The 17,475-nt window shown below is 32.4% G+C and overlaps 2 protein-coding genes across 8 annotated transcripts in view; one reads left to right on the top strand and one right to left on the bottom strand.

Moving 5' to 3' along the window:
* Positions 1–1,917: 1,917 nt before the first annotated feature.
* LOC100178376 (male-specific lethal 1 homolog) lies at positions 1,918–6,305 on the top strand. 2 transcript variants are annotated; one of them, XM_009861653.3, is made up of 10 exons: positions 1,918–2,468; positions 2,830–2,910; positions 3,182–3,297; positions 3,376–3,932; positions 4,039–4,179; positions 4,604–4,665; positions 5,078–5,145; positions 5,430–5,548; positions 5,825–5,897; positions 6,177–6,305. In XM_009861653.3, the coding sequence occupies exons 1-10, from the start codon at positions 2,010–2,012 to the stop codon at positions 6,202–6,204; spliced, it is 1,704 nt and encodes a 567-aa protein (XP_009859955.1). In that variant the 5' UTR covers positions 1,918–2,009; the 3' UTR covers positions 6,205–6,305. The 2 variants fall into 2 exon arrangements, with proteins under 2 accessions (XP_009859955.1, XP_002128348.1); XM_002128312.3 differs by having other exon boundaries at positions 1,920–2,468; positions 4,036–4,179.
* Positions 6,306–6,589: 284 nt separating this feature from the next.
* Positions 6,590–17,475, bottom strand: part of LOC104266151 (fibrocystin-L-like) — a 52,242-nt gene continuing 41,356 nt past the window's right edge. The window contains exons 79-97 of one of the 6 annotated variants that reach the window (XM_026836408.1): positions 14,703–14,912; positions 14,224–14,392; positions 13,692–13,803; positions 12,925–13,055; positions 12,513–12,682; positions 11,903–12,007; positions 11,575–11,727; positions 11,110–11,351; positions 10,727–10,816; positions 10,521–10,598; positions 10,232–10,300; positions 9,707–9,838; positions 9,211–9,333; positions 8,671–8,827; positions 8,371–8,468; positions 7,941–8,076; positions 7,666–7,770; positions 7,519–7,590; positions 6,590–6,896 (exon numbers count right to left, since the gene is read on the bottom strand). In XM_026836408.1, the coding sequence (XP_026692209.1) occupies positions 6,754–6,896; positions 7,519–7,590; positions 7,666–7,770; positions 7,941–8,076; positions 8,371–8,468; positions 8,671–8,827; positions 9,211–9,333; positions 9,707–9,838; positions 10,232–10,300; positions 10,521–10,598; positions 10,727–10,816; positions 11,110–11,351; positions 11,575–11,727; positions 11,903–12,007; positions 12,513–12,682; positions 12,925–13,055; positions 13,692–13,803; positions 14,224–14,392; positions 14,703–14,912 (2,495 nt within the window). In that variant the 3' untranslated portion in view covers positions 6,590–6,753. Of the gene's footprint in view, positions 6,897–7,084; positions 7,465–7,518; positions 7,594–7,665; positions 7,771–7,940; positions 8,077–8,370; positions 8,469–8,670; positions 8,828–9,210; positions 9,334–9,706; positions 9,839–10,231; positions 10,301–10,520; positions 10,599–10,726; positions 10,817–11,109; positions 11,352–11,574; positions 11,728–11,902; positions 12,008–12,512; positions 12,683–12,924; positions 13,056–13,691; positions 13,804–14,223; positions 14,393–14,702; positions 14,913–17,475 lie in introns of those variants that run through there. The other 5 variants (XM_026836407.1, XM_026836411.1, XM_026836410.1 and 2 more) reach the window with 5 other exon arrangements.

Consider the following 17,475-nt stretch of genomic DNA (forward strand, 5'->3'; position numbering starts at 1 on the left):
GTAGCAGCGACGAGCCTTGAACCCATTACCTAATGGTTACAGGCAGGCGCGCTAACCACTACGCCACGGCGCCGGACATATAAGCCATACATAAAACAATGAAAAATTCAAAACAAAAAAACAATCACCTACAAAGGAATATACATAGTTACTCGTCAGCTGGCACGAGGTGCACGCCCGTGTTATAACGACTGTCGTTTTCCGGTCACGCGAGGATGAAGTAAGTTACATTCGTTCGTTTGTTAGTTCGAATTGTTATTAATCCATAAAGTATGATATTACTAATTCGTTGTGTGTGTTCAGATATCTTTGATTCCATCAGGAAGCAACAGTGTCCGAACATTAGCGTTAGCTGTTCTAATATAAACTGCTGTTCCATGAATCTATCATCATTGTATCATGCCTTCACTTTTACTGCATTTATTACAACCATGCTCTCTTGTTATGTTAATTCGACTGCGACAGCGCAATTTTGCTACAACCTTGTTCCTATGACGTCATAGCTTCATCCAATCTCAGAATCTATGAATTAAGCAGAATGTGTGTGTAGTGTGTGTATAATATATATATGTGTTTGTATTGTCCGCAATGGAATAATTCTGGCAGGATCGATAATTTGTCAATGGTAAAGTTTTTCTTTCAAAAGGATCGCACATAGCTCTAGAAACTATAGTTTACGTCTGAGACGAATCTTATATGATTTGAGCTTAAAAGTTATAACGCATAAAGTCAACATAGGGACGTATCATAGCCATAGACTCCCCAAACCCCGCCGCGGGGAATCGTGACGTCAGAGTATCAAGTATGATGTAATAATAATCAGATTATCACAATTACAACTGCTCGATTCTTACGTCATAAGCCACCAGAATACGTACGACTGATACGACTACGACGTAATAAATTTGTTAACTTAACGCAATACAGTCGATTTATGGTGACTGAACATGTTTTAATGCACTTTAAAACTCAATTTTCAACAAGAGTGAACGTTTATTTTAAAATAAATATACAACGGGTATCAGTGGCATCTATATAACAGATCTAGGGCAGTTGAATTACGATTCACCTGATATTGTGTCAAAGAAAAGGAGGCATGTATAAGTCTTGCAGGGAACTTCTATATCCTTAAATGGTGCTAGAGAAGAGTCTTCCCCCTACCTTTTTTGCTAACCTCTAACCACTAACCCCTATAACCACTAACTACTAACCCCTATAACCACTAACCCCCTAACCATCAACACCTTACCACTAACACTTTTCACTAGCCTATTCTGCTATGTACCGGAAGATTCTTTTCTAGTACCCCTAAAATGCCGCTCGGTCAACGTATAGTGTGGTAGCCGGCAGCTGGTTCCTTTTTTTCAACATCGTGACATGCTGGTTGCCTCCCCAGACCCTACATTATTTCCTACCAGCTACTACTAACCTTCAATCAGTAACACATATCAGTTGTAATTTACTTAATAAAGTAGTATAGATATTACTATTAGTGTGCGAAACCAACAAAACAAACGTTTTTAACGCGTTGGAAATGTGCGTTGGCTGGACAAAGATATGACGGCTTCAATTAATTTCGGTTGCGCCGCTTTTTAGAGGTAGGCATGTTATTGCTAAACAACAGTGGAGCGGCGCTGGACAACATTAACGAAAACAGAATTCAAAAACACTTAATGTGAAACCTTCTGCAATTTTTTTAACCTGTATCTTGTTTACCAGGAATAAAATTATTAATTCTTTACTATTTAAAAAACAAACTGACACAAGTTGTTTCTTGATTACGGTAGTAAAGATTTCTAAATATTTTAAACGAAAAGACAGGATGTAGGGACAAAACAACAGTCGTTAAATCGTGCTTACACATCAGAACAAATTTACATTTAGTTCAAAAAAAATAAGCGTGGTCGCTACACCTAGTTATACCATTAGACTGTGTTTGTTCTATGTTGTAGGTATTCGAGAATTTAATTTACTAGCTGCCAGTTTCTAATAAAAGTAAAGATGAGATAATGGCTGCTAAACCAATGCCACGAATAAGAGCTGGTGTTTCTGGTTGTCCTGTGACAGCCATTTCTGTAAATGAAAAATCGAATCCCGAGAAAAGTTCCAAATTGTTGAATGCGAGAAGAAGCAGACTTTCAGAATCTTCATGTTCGCAAGAATATGACAACGACATGTTTGATTCTGTTTATCGGACTAACAACGATAAAAAATTACAAAACGAATTAGTGGTTGATGAAAACGATCGTTTACCAAAACCAGAAATTTCTGATGCTAAACTATGGTCCCGTGATTTTCATTCGGATCGTGGACAAGTCAAAGTAAATGCTTCAGATGTATCGGATACAAATCATTCGGACTATGCTTTGAGTAACGAAGCTACAACTCTGTTGCAAACATCGAAGATTGAACCAAGTATTGCTTCTGTGGCCGAAATAGAGCGTTTAAAACAACTGATGATGTTACAGGTATACGACTTCACAAGTTATAACTTGTCACATTTTTACCATGAACTTTTTCAACGGCTTTTTAGCACCAGTCGTTTTGATAAACATGTTTCATTCAGCAAAGGAAAGAACAACATATAAATATGTTATGAATATATATTATATATATATTATTTGTTTGATAGGCCTATTACAAATTTATTCATATTTGCAATGTCGAATATCATATGTATATATAATATATTTGATATTTGACATTTGTTTGATATATATGCCTATTACAAATATCACATACATATAGTCATTTTTGTTGAGTATTTTGCAGAAAAGAAAAGTTGATGATAAAAGAAGTTTATTTTTATTATTGTTGCCTTTTTTTTAGGTGTCTTTAATTAGTCGTCAACAAGATTTATTAAAACTTCGAGATAAAGAAATAATGCATTTAAAGGCAAATAACCAATCGGTAGGTTTGTTTTACAATCTTATTCTATAATTTAAGTATTCATCCTATATTTCGAGTATTCATCTTATACTGTGATTGACATTAAATGCATTGTTCCCTGCCAATGTTTGTAATATGACTTGAAATTTAACTGAATGCTTGTGAACAATGTTATCGCTTTATTGAGTCTCCTGGGCTGTTTACTTGACAAAGACCTTATTCCTAATCCTTCTTGAATTTCCAAGGCATGCATTGATAATGTATACGAGTGGATAATACTTTTCTTCTTCAGTTCAAGTGTCGAATAGAAAGAATGGAAAGAAGAATTTCTCTGTCGAAAAGAACTCGGAAAGAAAGTGAAAGTTGTTCCACTCCCCATCAGCAAAACAATGGAGTCAAACGTAGAAGGTTTGTCCTTAAACATAACATAATAAGTCTGAATGCATATCTTTCAATTAATTTCAACAATATTTTTCTTGTTCTTAGATCAGAATCTCATTCGAAACCTGACTCGAAACCTGAAGATCATATTTCAACATCAACAGCAACACAACCAGATGCACACAACATTGTTTCAACAACTTCACCCACAACAGCAACTACTGCCAATACCACTCCAACCAATATCAGTTCCACTCCCACGAAAATCTTTCCTAAAAATGAGAATCCTAATAATTCGTTTAAATCTTTATCTGTCCCAGCCTCCCATAGCTGTCCTAACTTACCCAGCACTTCCATCTCCCCAATAAAAACGTCTCCAACATCTGATCTCAGTTGCTTTCCTGTCCCTCTCTCGTTTATTGAGCGTTTCCAGAGCCAGTTATTTACACACACTTCACCAAAATCAGGCGAAAAATTGGACGATTCAAAAGTTGCGATTCAAATATGTGAAAAATGCCCGCACTGTGTAGCTATGGCAAATGAAATCAAGTACCTTCTTTCTGTCGCCGCTAATGCTGGGTTTGGAACTTCTTTTACAAATAAAAGCTCAAGTAACGACCACATGCTTAAAGTTGTTGGGATTTGTGGACAAGATAACATAGGTAAGTTATCATTCATTTTTGTAATTACTGCTTTGTAAAAACCATATTTTCAATAACTTTAAATTGTGTGATTGCATCAAATACATGTTGTATATATTTGTAGCAGAAGAAAGCAGTCACACCTTGAACTCCCAGCCAGTGTTGCTAACAAAGCAATACTACTATAAACGGTTAAGCACAGAACAGAGTACCTGCACACGGATAGTGGAACAAGAAAACTTTAGAGATGATGGAACTGTGTTAAACAGTAAGTGAATTAAATCAACTGTTTATAGTGTGAGTGAACCATATTTTCTATTTTTTATGATACTGATTAGCTTAGGAATGAAAAAAAATGTTTGAATTGTAGTATATGGTAGGGTAGGAAAAAATGGGACACCTTTTTATTTTCTCGTCCTATTTGGTATTAAACAAAGAACACTTAAAGAATTATAAAACCGTTTCAGCATGACTCCCATAAACCATTGTTAAATGTTTAAAACACGATCAGGATAGTTGGATATTATGTGGTAACTTTATCCCAACTTCCCCCACCCTACTATGTTTTAAAATACTGGCATAACTCCCTTGGAATGGAAACCTAACGGTCATTAAACAACAACTGATGTTGTATATTCATGTATAGCAAATTTAACTTGAAAATTTGTATCAATTTTATTGTTTTACTACAGTTCCAACATGGCGTGTTAAAGTAATACCATTGGAAAACACAAGTACTGAATCACCAATTGAGGTAAACAACTGATAAAAGTCGAAAAATCGTCTACCACCCAGCAAGACTACTGCAAAGAAACTTACCAAATATACTGCGTTTTTTTTTATACCGAAGTAACAGAATATGATATCATCAGCTTAGATGTAATGTTGACGATTTTAATAAATTCATTAAATCAATTGTTTTACCTGGGTAGTAAACTAATCCCCAAAAAAGTTTTCTTCTATTATTGCTAACCTAACTGAAAAACCTGAATTTTTAAAAAAACAGTTGTAAATTTGTTTAGGAAGAAATATGTAATGCATCGTTTCATACTTACTGGAACACCTGTGTTGCTAGAAAGCAATAATACAACAATTAGTCAAAATGGAAAATTTGTAATAACTAGTCCTAATTCTTTAGTTCATTGTTCATTTTTTTATTTTTCCAGGCAATTGATGACGAATCTTATTTAAAACGTCATAGTAAGTTTGAAATTGCAGAAAAGCGGCGTAAAAGGTAATTAACAGAAACAGTACAATATCTTAGTTTATAACTAAACAATCTAATAATATGGAACCCTGTGAAAAGACAAAGACATCTACTGCATAAATTACTTTTCAACCCCTTAAAAAGGGCCCAAAAGTAAATGGTTATGTGCTTACAAAAAGTTGTGTAGAATATAGTTTCAGAAATTGGGTATCCAAAGCTTCTTATAAGTTATGCCTAATATTTTAGATGAGTCACCCATGGCATGGAAAGTAATAATATGAAAGAACCCAATGTATTGTTTATAATCACAGATGGGATATACAACGAATACGTGAATATCGATACAATGAAAAACTTCGGCAAAAAATCTTGAAACAAGATCTTATTAAAGATGGTTCAGTGGAAACTTTTTCTCCTTCGTTATTTGAAAGTCAGTATTTGTGTTTTAGCTTTTTCTTTATTCACAGATTGCATACATAACAATCTAGTGAATTATGACCGATGTTTCTTATTTCATCTTGTAGTTAAAATATAAATCCATTTTTTTATGTAGGAAATATTTAAGTAATTTGCTAAAAAAGTTAAATATAATTATACTGTAATTTACAAAATTCCTCCAAATTGTTTAGGGTAGTGTTAACACTCTTAATTAATTATATAATATCACCGATCAATTTGTGTGTACCTTAAACATGTAATCTTTCAGTTGATGCACTTGCGGTGGACAACTGTTTACCCGTTAATGTTTTTGGTCACTGTCTACCACACTTACCAGTACAGTAAGTAGTTTTGTTTGGTGTTTGAGTTTAGTTTACAGTTACACACTTATGTTTCATTTTGAAACACTACTTCTAGGTGTTTTTGTTAAAAACACTATTTTTACAGTTCACACAACTTTTTGTGTGTGTGAGATCATTTTACTATATTCAGTTTTAGATTAAGAACTTGTACTTCTTAGTATATATATCTTAGCATACATATTGATATAACATCTTCGAAATCCTCATAACTTAGTTTAAACACTTCTGTATTTGGTTAAAATTTCAAATATTTTACAGGGAATTTTCATTGTCGTCGAGTCGATAAAATGTGGATTTGGCGAAAACCAATATGATGTTTTAATCTTGTGCTGTACTTACTCTGCGTATTTCATATTTTTTATGACAACATGATTAGTGATTACTTTCTTTGTCCTGGTTTTTAAGTCAAAGTAGTTCAGTATCATGTTTAAGTGACAGGTGTTTCAGATTAGTTAAGATTCAAGGCATATGGGCAGAGAATTGTTTTGAAAAAAAGTTAAAAAAATCTTATTATTATTTTGAGATACTTACAAATTTTCTGTTTTGGCTTCACTTGAGGGCCTGTATAAATATATTTTTTCTTGGTTTAACTGTACCTATAAGCCGTCTTCAATATTAATGAGCCCTCAAACTGATAACTATCTGGAACAAATCTACCATTTCTCTGATCATAAGAACAAATGTGGTATGCTGTGTATTATAAAATAATAAGAATTGTGCAAAGACACATATTTACATTAAGCTGGATCAAGTATTACAGTGGCCATTCCTTAACATACAATGCACACACACACATGTTAATGATGTGTGGTGTACACAAGTGATGTCAACATAATTATTCTTTTAATTCATAAGGCGGGGGTAAGCTGTCAGGAGTGTGGGATCTCCGATCAGTTTGCGTGCCTTTCTCGTAATCATCTGCAGTATGAGGCAGATCCATCATGTCAGGGTCGTGTTTTTTCATCACAGGAGGAACTCCTTTATTTAAACAGAAAACTTTACCTTCATATTTGAGGTATTAATACGTATATTAGAAAAATAAAGTGTTTACATTGGCCAGTTATACGAAAGTAAGGTAAATAACCAGTACATTTAGATTTAACAACATGCCTCAAAATGCCAAAACAGCATGCCTCAAAATGTTGATTCTAGAATTGTAGTAATTATTTTCTCTCTATATACATTTGTACAAAGCTGGATTTAAACACGTTGGTTTAAACACTTTATAAGATTTGTACAAAGTGAAGGTGGTTGTAAAGTGTATACAAACAAGACAATTTATAACAAAAAAGTGCAGTATTACAGTGTTTTCTTGATTTTCTGGTCTAGTTGGGTACACATAAACAATTAGATGGATAAACAGAACAATGGGCTAATATAAACTAAATAGATAAAGCATTAATGCTACAATCAGCCAAGAACAGTTTTGTGTGAAACATGGATAACAAGCAGATAACCCAGGTGAGAAAACTATAAAATCTAGTCTACATTTAAGATGAACATTTGACTTAATGTGTTTTCATGCCAAGCTGCTTCAGTGTATTTTCTAAAGGATTGGATAAATCAATTGTTTTTAAAACTTTGGTTGTTCATATTTTACCTGTTGTTGATTCTACATCATTGTCATTGTTTCTAGAAGTGGATTGACCAAATGTTGTCATAGGTTGTGGTTCTACTATGTGATTAACATGCATGAGTTACATACTAGTGAAATACATGCGCAGTGTGGAATGTTTGTTTAAATTACCTGTGACATATTCATTCATATCCACGTTTTCATTGCCAGAGTATTTGGACACCTTTCGGTCGTCATCAGTTTGCTCACAAGATATTTTTGCACTCTTGCGTTTACCTACACAAGCAAAGTAGGGTCATGCAGGCTATCTAACCATTTATATATATACCATGCGTTGACAACAGCATTTACATATTTAACAAAACATATAACTTTTGTACTGGATACACTATAATATATAAACATGCCAAACTTTTTTTAAAACAAGTTTTTTCCTTAGCACTTACCACAACATGGACGTTTCCATGCAACTATAGCGATAATCACAAGTACAAGAACACCAACCACACTTCCAACTATTATTCCAATCAGTTTTGTGTTATTATTTGGAGGGGGGTTGACTGGAGCTGGTTTTTCAATGATCTGTAAATAAAATTTCCAATTTCTAAGCAAACATGCTAATAACAATTTTATAAAAAAAAAAAAAAAAAACAAAAAAAAACAGACAAAAAACTTAATAGCAGTGGTTTTTAACTATCGGGTCATGACACACCATTATATCACCATTTGATTTGGTTGAAAATTTTTCACTGTATGCTACTTTATATTTATAAAAGATTATAGAAAAGCAGGTTTGGAGAATGGGCCATCAAAAGCTTTGCTGGTAATTGCTTAACATTTGGGTTGCCACATTTAAACTCAATTAAAGAAACTCACAGAAAATTCCCGGCCTGTTGTTGAGAATGATGATGCTGTAGTTGGATGCGTCACTTGGTAGACCAACTTGTATGTTCCAGGTTTATTTAACGACAAACCTGTCATGAACCATTTTTAATATAATTGTGTAAAATTAAAAAAAATAAACATTTGTTTGTTTTATTTCTACCTAAAAATGTAGCAACATCAGAAGTAAATGGAACAGTTTTTACAACATTCAACAGAACAGTTTTCAATACAATTGTAAGAAATTGGTAAAATTATGATTTGTCACCAAAAAATATTTGTTGCTTACTCTACCTGAAAACGTAGCAACACCAGAAACAAATGGAACAGTCTTTACACCACTCAACAAAACATCAGTTGGTTTATTTTGAACCGACACAGTTATCATCCATGGATCAGATGAATGACCGAGTTCCTTCAGTTTGTTGCCAGCAGAATCAACTACTTCAATCTACAAATACAGAATATAAATTAAATAAACATTTAAAATTCCTAAATTATATTCTATAATCTACATTAGAGGTGTAACCTTGCCACGGAACTTTGTTATATTGGGTATAATAATGCCAAATGCTGTTATCATTGTTGATTTGTGCCATTAAGTGTCTTGCCCAAGGACACGTACATACACAATGGAGCCAGCGATGAGCCTTGAACCCATAACCTACGACCCGGCACTTTTCAATGTCACACGGCACTTTTCAATGTCACATGATGTATGACCTGTAACTTTGAGGTGCAACACCACACAAGAATGAGTAAGTAATATGATAATAATAGTAATAGGTTATAAAACACATGATAAAACATTGTAGCGCTAGATTAAGAAATTACCATTGGTTGTATGGGGAATACGGTATGTGTGTATACTGCATTCGCTTCTTGTGAAACTTGTATCTTATCTGGTTGTGTGTATGAGTGTGGGGTGATACCACTCTCTGTTTGGTTTGCAATATTCTGCAAAAATTATACAAGATGTTACTTGGTGTTATTTTCCGGCAACCCTCGCACAAAGGACTTAATTGGGCTTTCAGGGTGTTGGGGTAATGGGCCAAATGCGGTCTAGATCCCAGGTCTGCAGTACATAGATTAAAGTACTTGCTCTGCAATCAGAAGATACCAAGTTCCAATTTTAATCCTGCTAAGCTTTTTAATTGAGCTCTTTCTCACACTTTTTATCCATAGCGTGTTTTTACAACTGTCGTTTATGGCAGTGTTATAAGCTTATAATTCTGCTGCACCATGAGATATATTCTTAAATTAAATAATAAGTTACAGTAGAAAAGTATTGTGTATATTTTAAGATAATAAAGTTGTCAATAGTTTATACCTTCCATGATGAATCCTCAGGTGGTGGTAACGCATCAATAACGCTCATGCTAAGTATAGTTGTGTTAAGTTGGCTGGCTAATGTACCAGTTTGTAGCGCGTTTACAATCATCACTGTGTATGATTGTAACAGCTAAAATAACAAGAGTAAGTAATTAATAAATTTCAAAAAACTTCAGTCACAAAGTAATTAGTTTGTTACTTCTGCTACCAGTACCAAGCATAATTTAAATAAACTGTTAACGGTCATCTGGTATGAAAAACATAGTATATTTTCGACTTTTTATTTGCCATCAGGCAAGGAGTAGTACTTTTTTCATACTAAATGAGTCATTGAAAGATTATTTATTTAATTTGCATTTGCTAAATAAAAAAACTAACAAGGGAGACAACTATGGTTTAAACCTTAAGAGTATTTAATATGAAGTTTCAAATTTTTTTTGAAAAAAATCTATAGCTTTTTAAGTCGCCTTTTAGTTTATAAATATATTCAGCTTTATTTTTGTACCATATAGTCATTGAATACCTTAATTGCAAGATCTGTAGGGGACGGTGTTGTAGTCACTGATGCTTGGGTGGTAGTTGTACTACCAGGCTGAAAAATGTTTATTTAAAAATAGTTTTAAAACTATTGTTTGAAATGTGAAATATTCATTTAAAATAATAAAAAATAATGGTACATTCATAGAAAACATATAAACTTTGGCTTTTTGATTTTTAAACAAGCATTGCATGAAGCATTGCACAATATTTGTCTTTGCTGGTTTCTATACACTTAGACACCCATAGGTATTTAACTGATAATGATGAAATACCTGAGGTGCTGGTGCAATGGTAGCTGGTGGGGGGGTGGTTTGTGTGGTTGGTGGTGGATCACCAACTTCAACAGATACCTTAAGGTAAAAAATGACCTTAATATAACATCAAATAAAAAACAAAAAAATTTGCCACAGCAACTGTTTTATGTTTATATGCAAACAGGTTATTAACCAACATTAGACTTTTAGATTAAATTTCTTACAGAAGAGGATTGTGTCGAACGTTTCTTTCTACTTGAAGAAGTTGAACCAACTCGAACAATGTCCACGATTCGTATTTTACTTTCGTCAACCTACACAAAAGTATCATAAAATTGAGTTTATTGTTGAACAAAAAAAAAACATCACGTTATTTTAATTTAACTTTATTTACCAATTAACATTTTTTAGCTAAATATTAAATTATGTTAGATTTTAATATTCCCATTCAAATGTTTACAATGCATATATATTGGAAAGCAAGCAATATTTTAAAGTTTAACATATCTATTTTTTAATGCTAAAACTAGCAAAAAAGAACAACATTTGTTTAGTAAATAAAAAATTGTAACAGTAAAGATTGAATCGTCATCAATAAAGAACTTACATTTAAGAATAAAGCGAGTCTCTTAATGAGACCTGCACTGTCAAAAAACTCATCTGGGGTAACTGGAGGGATGCCAAATGTAATTTCAACCACTGGTGCCGTGTAGATGTCAACTGGGGTATCTCCCTTAACCGTGACAAACAATGTTTGTGAGTCCCGATCAAAGTAGTTTGCGCCAGTATTTTTCGAATTGGTTGGTTTGTACTGAGTAGGTGTGGTCGGTTTAAGCAAAATACGTTCTCCTGAAAACAAGTTGGATTTAACATTAGTAAAACAAAATGTAGAAGTTTCAATACAATGTATGTTTGTCCTTTAAACAACACTTAAAAGAATATATTGATGTGAGAGTGTCTGTTTCAACTATATATCAACTACCCAAGTTTATTCCTATTTATCCAAAATGTTATTCATATATCTTGTATACTTGAACATACAGTTTGAGATTGTAATATTTTTATAATTTACCGTTTGAGTTGGTTTGGGCATTCAATGGTTCGATGTAGACTTCATTAACATAAACATCTAATCGTCGTGGTGAGGTGTAAAACAAACCAACCACAACAGAGTCTGTGCTGTTCACGTTAGGCAATCGAAGTCGCATCTTTTGGGGTGAAGTTCCTATGTTAAAAGTAAAATGTTAGAATTTTAGAAATAATTTTAAGTTTTCCAACAAAGTATATTTGATATGATTTATTTTGGTATGGACAGCAACTAATTTAAACTATTTTTGTTTATAAAATTTGAGTCCCTTTTCTAAAAATCAACATATTGTTGGAAACACAAGTCACATTACCACTGAAATGTATCAGATATTCTTTATTCAGTGCAACAGTTGCATGGAATGTTGACAAACGTTCCTGACAAGTATAACCATCACACCAACCATGGTCTTGTGGTCCTGGAAAAAAATTAGATTAAAATCAAATACAGCATACATTTAAGTTTGTTGGGTATAGTAGTCACTTCTTTTACCCAGTTATTAAGGAGATATCCTTTATTGACTCATGTTTAGTCCCTGGAGACAAATAATAATACAATAATTACTTTATTTGTCTCTTCGATTACGGTAGCGAAGATTTAGAAATATTTGAAATGAAAAGATAGGGTATAGCGACAAAACAAAAGTTGTTAAAAACATATTTACATTCAGTTGGAAGGAAATAAGCATTGTCGCTACACCTAGCAGACAATTGAGCCATTTATGTTTAATAATTATTAAGTTAAACTTGCAATAGAAAACCAAAGTGTGCGAAAACACAACTCACTTTTAGTTAAATGAAAAGACGGGATATAGCGACAAAACAACATTTGTTAAAATACACATATAACCAATTTTGTTTTTTTTACATATCACATACTAAAACCAAAGAAGCAAAATAAAATGAGCTTATTAGTTGGGTTACCATTAAGAAGATCAATGTATCCTTCAGTGAGCAATGCAACGGGTGAAAGTCTGCGGGTTTCTGAATCAACATCTAAACTTTCAATAATAAGTAATTCATGACGATAACCATGACATTCGTGAGCTCTCCATGATGTTCGTTTAACACAATTTGTGGTGGTTGTGTTTTTTCTGTTAAATTGAAAATTATGATATTTTTACAGAAACCTCTTTAGGGGATAGCATATACTAAAGTCTCATTTCTGAATATTTTTCAAAATGTTTATCATAAATATCTTAATATAACCTAATCATTTTGTAGAAAATAAACACCCAAAAACTGTAAAAATTAAATATATACATACGGATTCTGCAATAAAAGTAAAATATCAATACACCTGGTCGAACCTGTGTCAACAAAATGCCTAGTTTACCTTAATATTCCTTTGTTAGGAGCAATTTCATTCACAGGTATTCGGCTTCCATTTAATCTGGTAAGCATTGTTTTTGGAATCCTATAATCACCCAATCCTCTGCGTTTGTCTCCATCCCATTCAAACTCAGCCTGTATTATAATCACATTAAAATAATAATATAAACACATCAATCTAAAGAAATGTAATAAAGTTGTAACAGATAGTCCAGTTTTAATGTTGCTTACTTTTAAGTTATGCAATGCTATACGGTAAGGTTAAGTAATTGCAGCCATATGCTTAAGGTTGTTTAAAGATGAATTTTAAGTGTGGAATTGACCAAAACAACCTTTTTAACTAAAGGGAAATGATAGAGACATAGAGTCACATACATGCTTAACATTATCACTTGTGTGCAATGCAGGTAATATAACCAGAGAATATCAATGTACTATGGACAGCTTGTGTGAAACTTGATAAACAGAATTGCATACATGGCAACTGATAATACAATAACAGTAAAAACACAATAACAGTTTTTTGTTTCTTAGATTACTGTAGTGAAGATTTAGAAATATTTTAAACGAAAAATCAGGATATAGCGACAAAACAACAATGCTAAAACACACTTACAGTTAAAAACCTATTTACATTTATATGAAAGAAAATAAGCGTGGTCGCTACAGTTAGTGAGTGTTCAAAATATACATTAGTCTAGGGTATATATTTTACAAAAAAACTTGTAACTAACAAAACAAACACAAAAGACCCATAAACAGTTAGCCTACCTCTGGTATAACAGAACCTGGTGAACCCAACATTGAACCATCTTTATCTAACAAGAAAACGACTTTCATTCCATCACATTCCATATCAACACAATCGGATGGATTTATTTTCCTAAAAATACAAGAGAATAATGTATAATGTGACCATGTTTTGTAAATCTACTAAAAAATGTAATGTATTGTTTACTTATGTATAGTGATAACAAAAATCCTATACAATTATACAAAAGCTATCGACAAAACTACAGTTATTAAAATGACATAAAATAAAATTTTGTATGAAAGATATTGATTTAAAAATGTGACTGTTAATGCTAATATAACACAGTAAGCTCACATTGGGTTGAAAATTATTAAATAAATCTACATTGGTTTGTAATACCGAGAACAATTTCCAATGGCTAATAGTTTCACAAATTATAACAACTTTTTTTTTAATACGTATCATTATAGGAGTAATCACTATCTAGGAATGTGTAATAATTCTGCATTGAAATAGATTAAATTAAAAAATGACAAAAATGATGCATACCCCAGTGAGGGACGATGTATGAAAATTCGGCTGTCTGGCGATGAATTAACAAAATGTAATTTCTCGGCATATATCGGGTGCATGTAATCTTCACCAGCTGGGTTGGTCATGAACGCTGTGTGTCGATCACGCGTACATTGCTTGTCATCAAAATTAACAAACGTAGTTTCTGTTTAAAAATTATATTTGTAATGTCGTAATACTTGTAATGATATTTGTAATGTCGCATGTAAAATGTCATAATTTATTTATAATATAATACTTTTTCTATTATTTTGCCTGGTTAGAAAAATATTTTTAAAAACTTGACTAAATAAGCAGAAAATATGAAATATCAGACGGCTGTTATAAGATGCAGATCAACCAGATAAAGCGTGAATATATATTTACACCAAAAACCATGTTGGTGGGATGAAGTTTGAATAAATAAAAAATTAACTTAATTTAGAAATAACAAACTTGATAAATTATCAACAAACCTGAGATTTCCATTCTTCCACCAAGTGCGGAATAACTGATTGAACCATAGTGAGGTTTTTGTGGAGTTGCATTTGGGCCAGACATAAATATTGGCCACAAAACACCAGCTCTACCATCTTTAACTCCTGTCCTACTTGTCATTGCAGGCGCTCGTGCAAATCCAACATTTGCTATATAGTCAGTGGTAAATGGTATCAATGTACAATCACCTGATAAAAAATATAAAACAGATTGAACTAAATGAACGTTAACAAATAGATTGTAATAAATGTTAAACCAAAACCATTCTCTGTATAATCTTGCTCGTTTAACACTTCTTAAAATCATTAACTTCTTGGTTTTGTAATATCAATCAAAGTTACACAGATGTCATAATGTGCATCATATGTGGTGGCTTCAATCAACTCATGCATGCTTTTAAGCGTCTTCAAAATTAGGTGTTTTTTACATTATCTTTTTTGTATAACCACAAAATTGGATAACTTATTAGTGTATTCACTATGGTCCATTGCTGTGGCAAACTGGTTAGAAAACTTTTCTCTAGCTAAGAGTTTCCAGGTTTGAGGAATGATGTTGCCACCACTGTGAGTGTTTGTGTCCCTAAGCAAGGCACTTAATGGCAATTGCAATATACCACGTGATTTACCAACCTGGTTTTGAAACAGCAACAAATGTGGATTTCTTAACAATGGCATATTTTGCAGCAAATCCGTGAGACTTAGATGCTGGTCTGTATGAAATATTAAACAATAAACAACATAAGTAGTAACATTATTGCACAATTTTATCTTTAAAAGTTATAAGTTATTACCAGTTGTAGGTGCTGGACCAGTATATAGATTTTATAAACATAACATAACACTTCTTTATGTAAATGTATGAATTTTGGTGAATATATAGTGTTGAATTATCAGTATACAAGGTTTGCCACAAGTATAAACAGACAAAAAACAGGATAATTTAACATACCCAATAAATAAAGTGCTCAATCCTACTGTTGAATCCGTGATCAATGCATTAACCACCTCAACACTCCCTCTACCTTGGTAATAGATACCAGCCTCAAATGCTTTGTGCACATTAAAGTTAGTTATTCGCGAACAAGTGAAGAATCCTGAAATATGAAGTTAAATTGAATCTACACTATTATTTCATAGAATTAAATATTTGAATAAAAAGTAAATAACTAAATATATTTAGAAGTTGGACCTAACTAATACCTAAAAAGCTTTGCTAACGCAAACAGCAGTAATGGATGTTATGTTGATATAAATAAACTTATTTATTCACACATTGTCGGGCAATAATCATTGTTAATTTGTTATAACACAGTTTTTCTGTTTTACACACTTCGTTTCTGCTTAGTGACCAAATATGTAACTTGTTTTTTAATGTATAGCTGACAATTGAAACTACCAATAAAGAACTACTTAGTTGGGGGAACTGTAAATAAGTGTCTTTCCCAAGGACACATACGCTTACAATGGTAATAAGGTTGAGTCAGGAACCCATATTTCTGTGTGCTAAAGGCAGACACACCAAGTACTGTGCCATGTCACCATACTATAATATGCAGATCACCAGATAACATGTGATTCGATAATTACAAAACCAACAAAGCCTGGTCTTTATTTACGATGGTCAGTTTGTTTTATTTTATGTTTACACTGAAAAACTAGCAGACATATCAATTTTAAGTGTGTAAAATAATGAAAGCCTTGTATGAATAAATAGATCCTTTCCACTATTATAAAAGTATTACTATAAATGTTTTAGCAAGTTCATATTACAAATAAGACTGACCATCCTTATTCATCCATATTCCTTGCATAACCGCACGTGCTTCATTTGAATCAAGGCCACCATGAACGCTGGGTTGAAATTAAAAAAAAATTAGTCTTACTTTAACCATATGATTATTTTGAAAATTTATAATAATCTAATAAATAATACTACTGAACTGCAAAGTTTTCCAACGAAATATTGGTAATTTATATGTTTAAAGTGCTGATAATAAGTGACTTAAGTTCATCTTTTATTTCTTTGTTAATCATTGTAGATACCAGATTGGATTTATTAAAGCTGCAGTGTTCAGTAGTAGTTTGCTCGTTGACATCTCTATACCAAAAATTCTGTTCACACTTTCAACAAGTCAAACTAATATTAATCAGTGTGAACCATAGTTCATGCCTTAAGAACCGTTTTAACTAAATAATAACAAAATGCATTTTAACTAAATAATAACAAAATGTTTAATTAAAAAATGTATGTGCTAAAAATAATTACATCGATAATGTTCCCTAGTTTGTAGTAAATATCAAATCAGCATTACAATTCCTCAAAATTAAATTGTGACAAATATTGTTGCATTAAACGTATCTCACCTTGCTGTGGAACATTCTTCACCATCTATTCTATAACCAGCTCTTTCTGATCCAGCCACCACATTACCAAACATCATTATATTTGTTCCTTCGTTTATCTAGAAGTGTATTATAATTGGGTAAAAAAAAATTTCAACTTATTCATCCACACATGCTTAGAAAGAGGTATAGAAAGAAAAAGAAAAATGTGACACGTTACAAACCAGCTTTAGCTTACGAGTTAGGGGTAGTTTTCCTTTTTATGATTCCTCATTTGAACTGGGTTCAAGTAATTACCATTAAGTGTTTTGTTAAAAAAATAACACACATTCAGAAAATGGTAGAAAGTAGCAACATTAGGTTTTAAACATGGTATATTTTATTTCTAGATAACACCTTAATTAAATGT

Source organism: Ciona intestinalis, chromosome 10 (genome assembly GCF_000224145.3).
Source record: "Ciona intestinalis chromosome 10, KH, whole genome shotgun sequence".
NCBI lineage: Eukaryota > Metazoa > Chordata > Ascidiacea > Phlebobranchia > Cionidae > Ciona > Ciona intestinalis.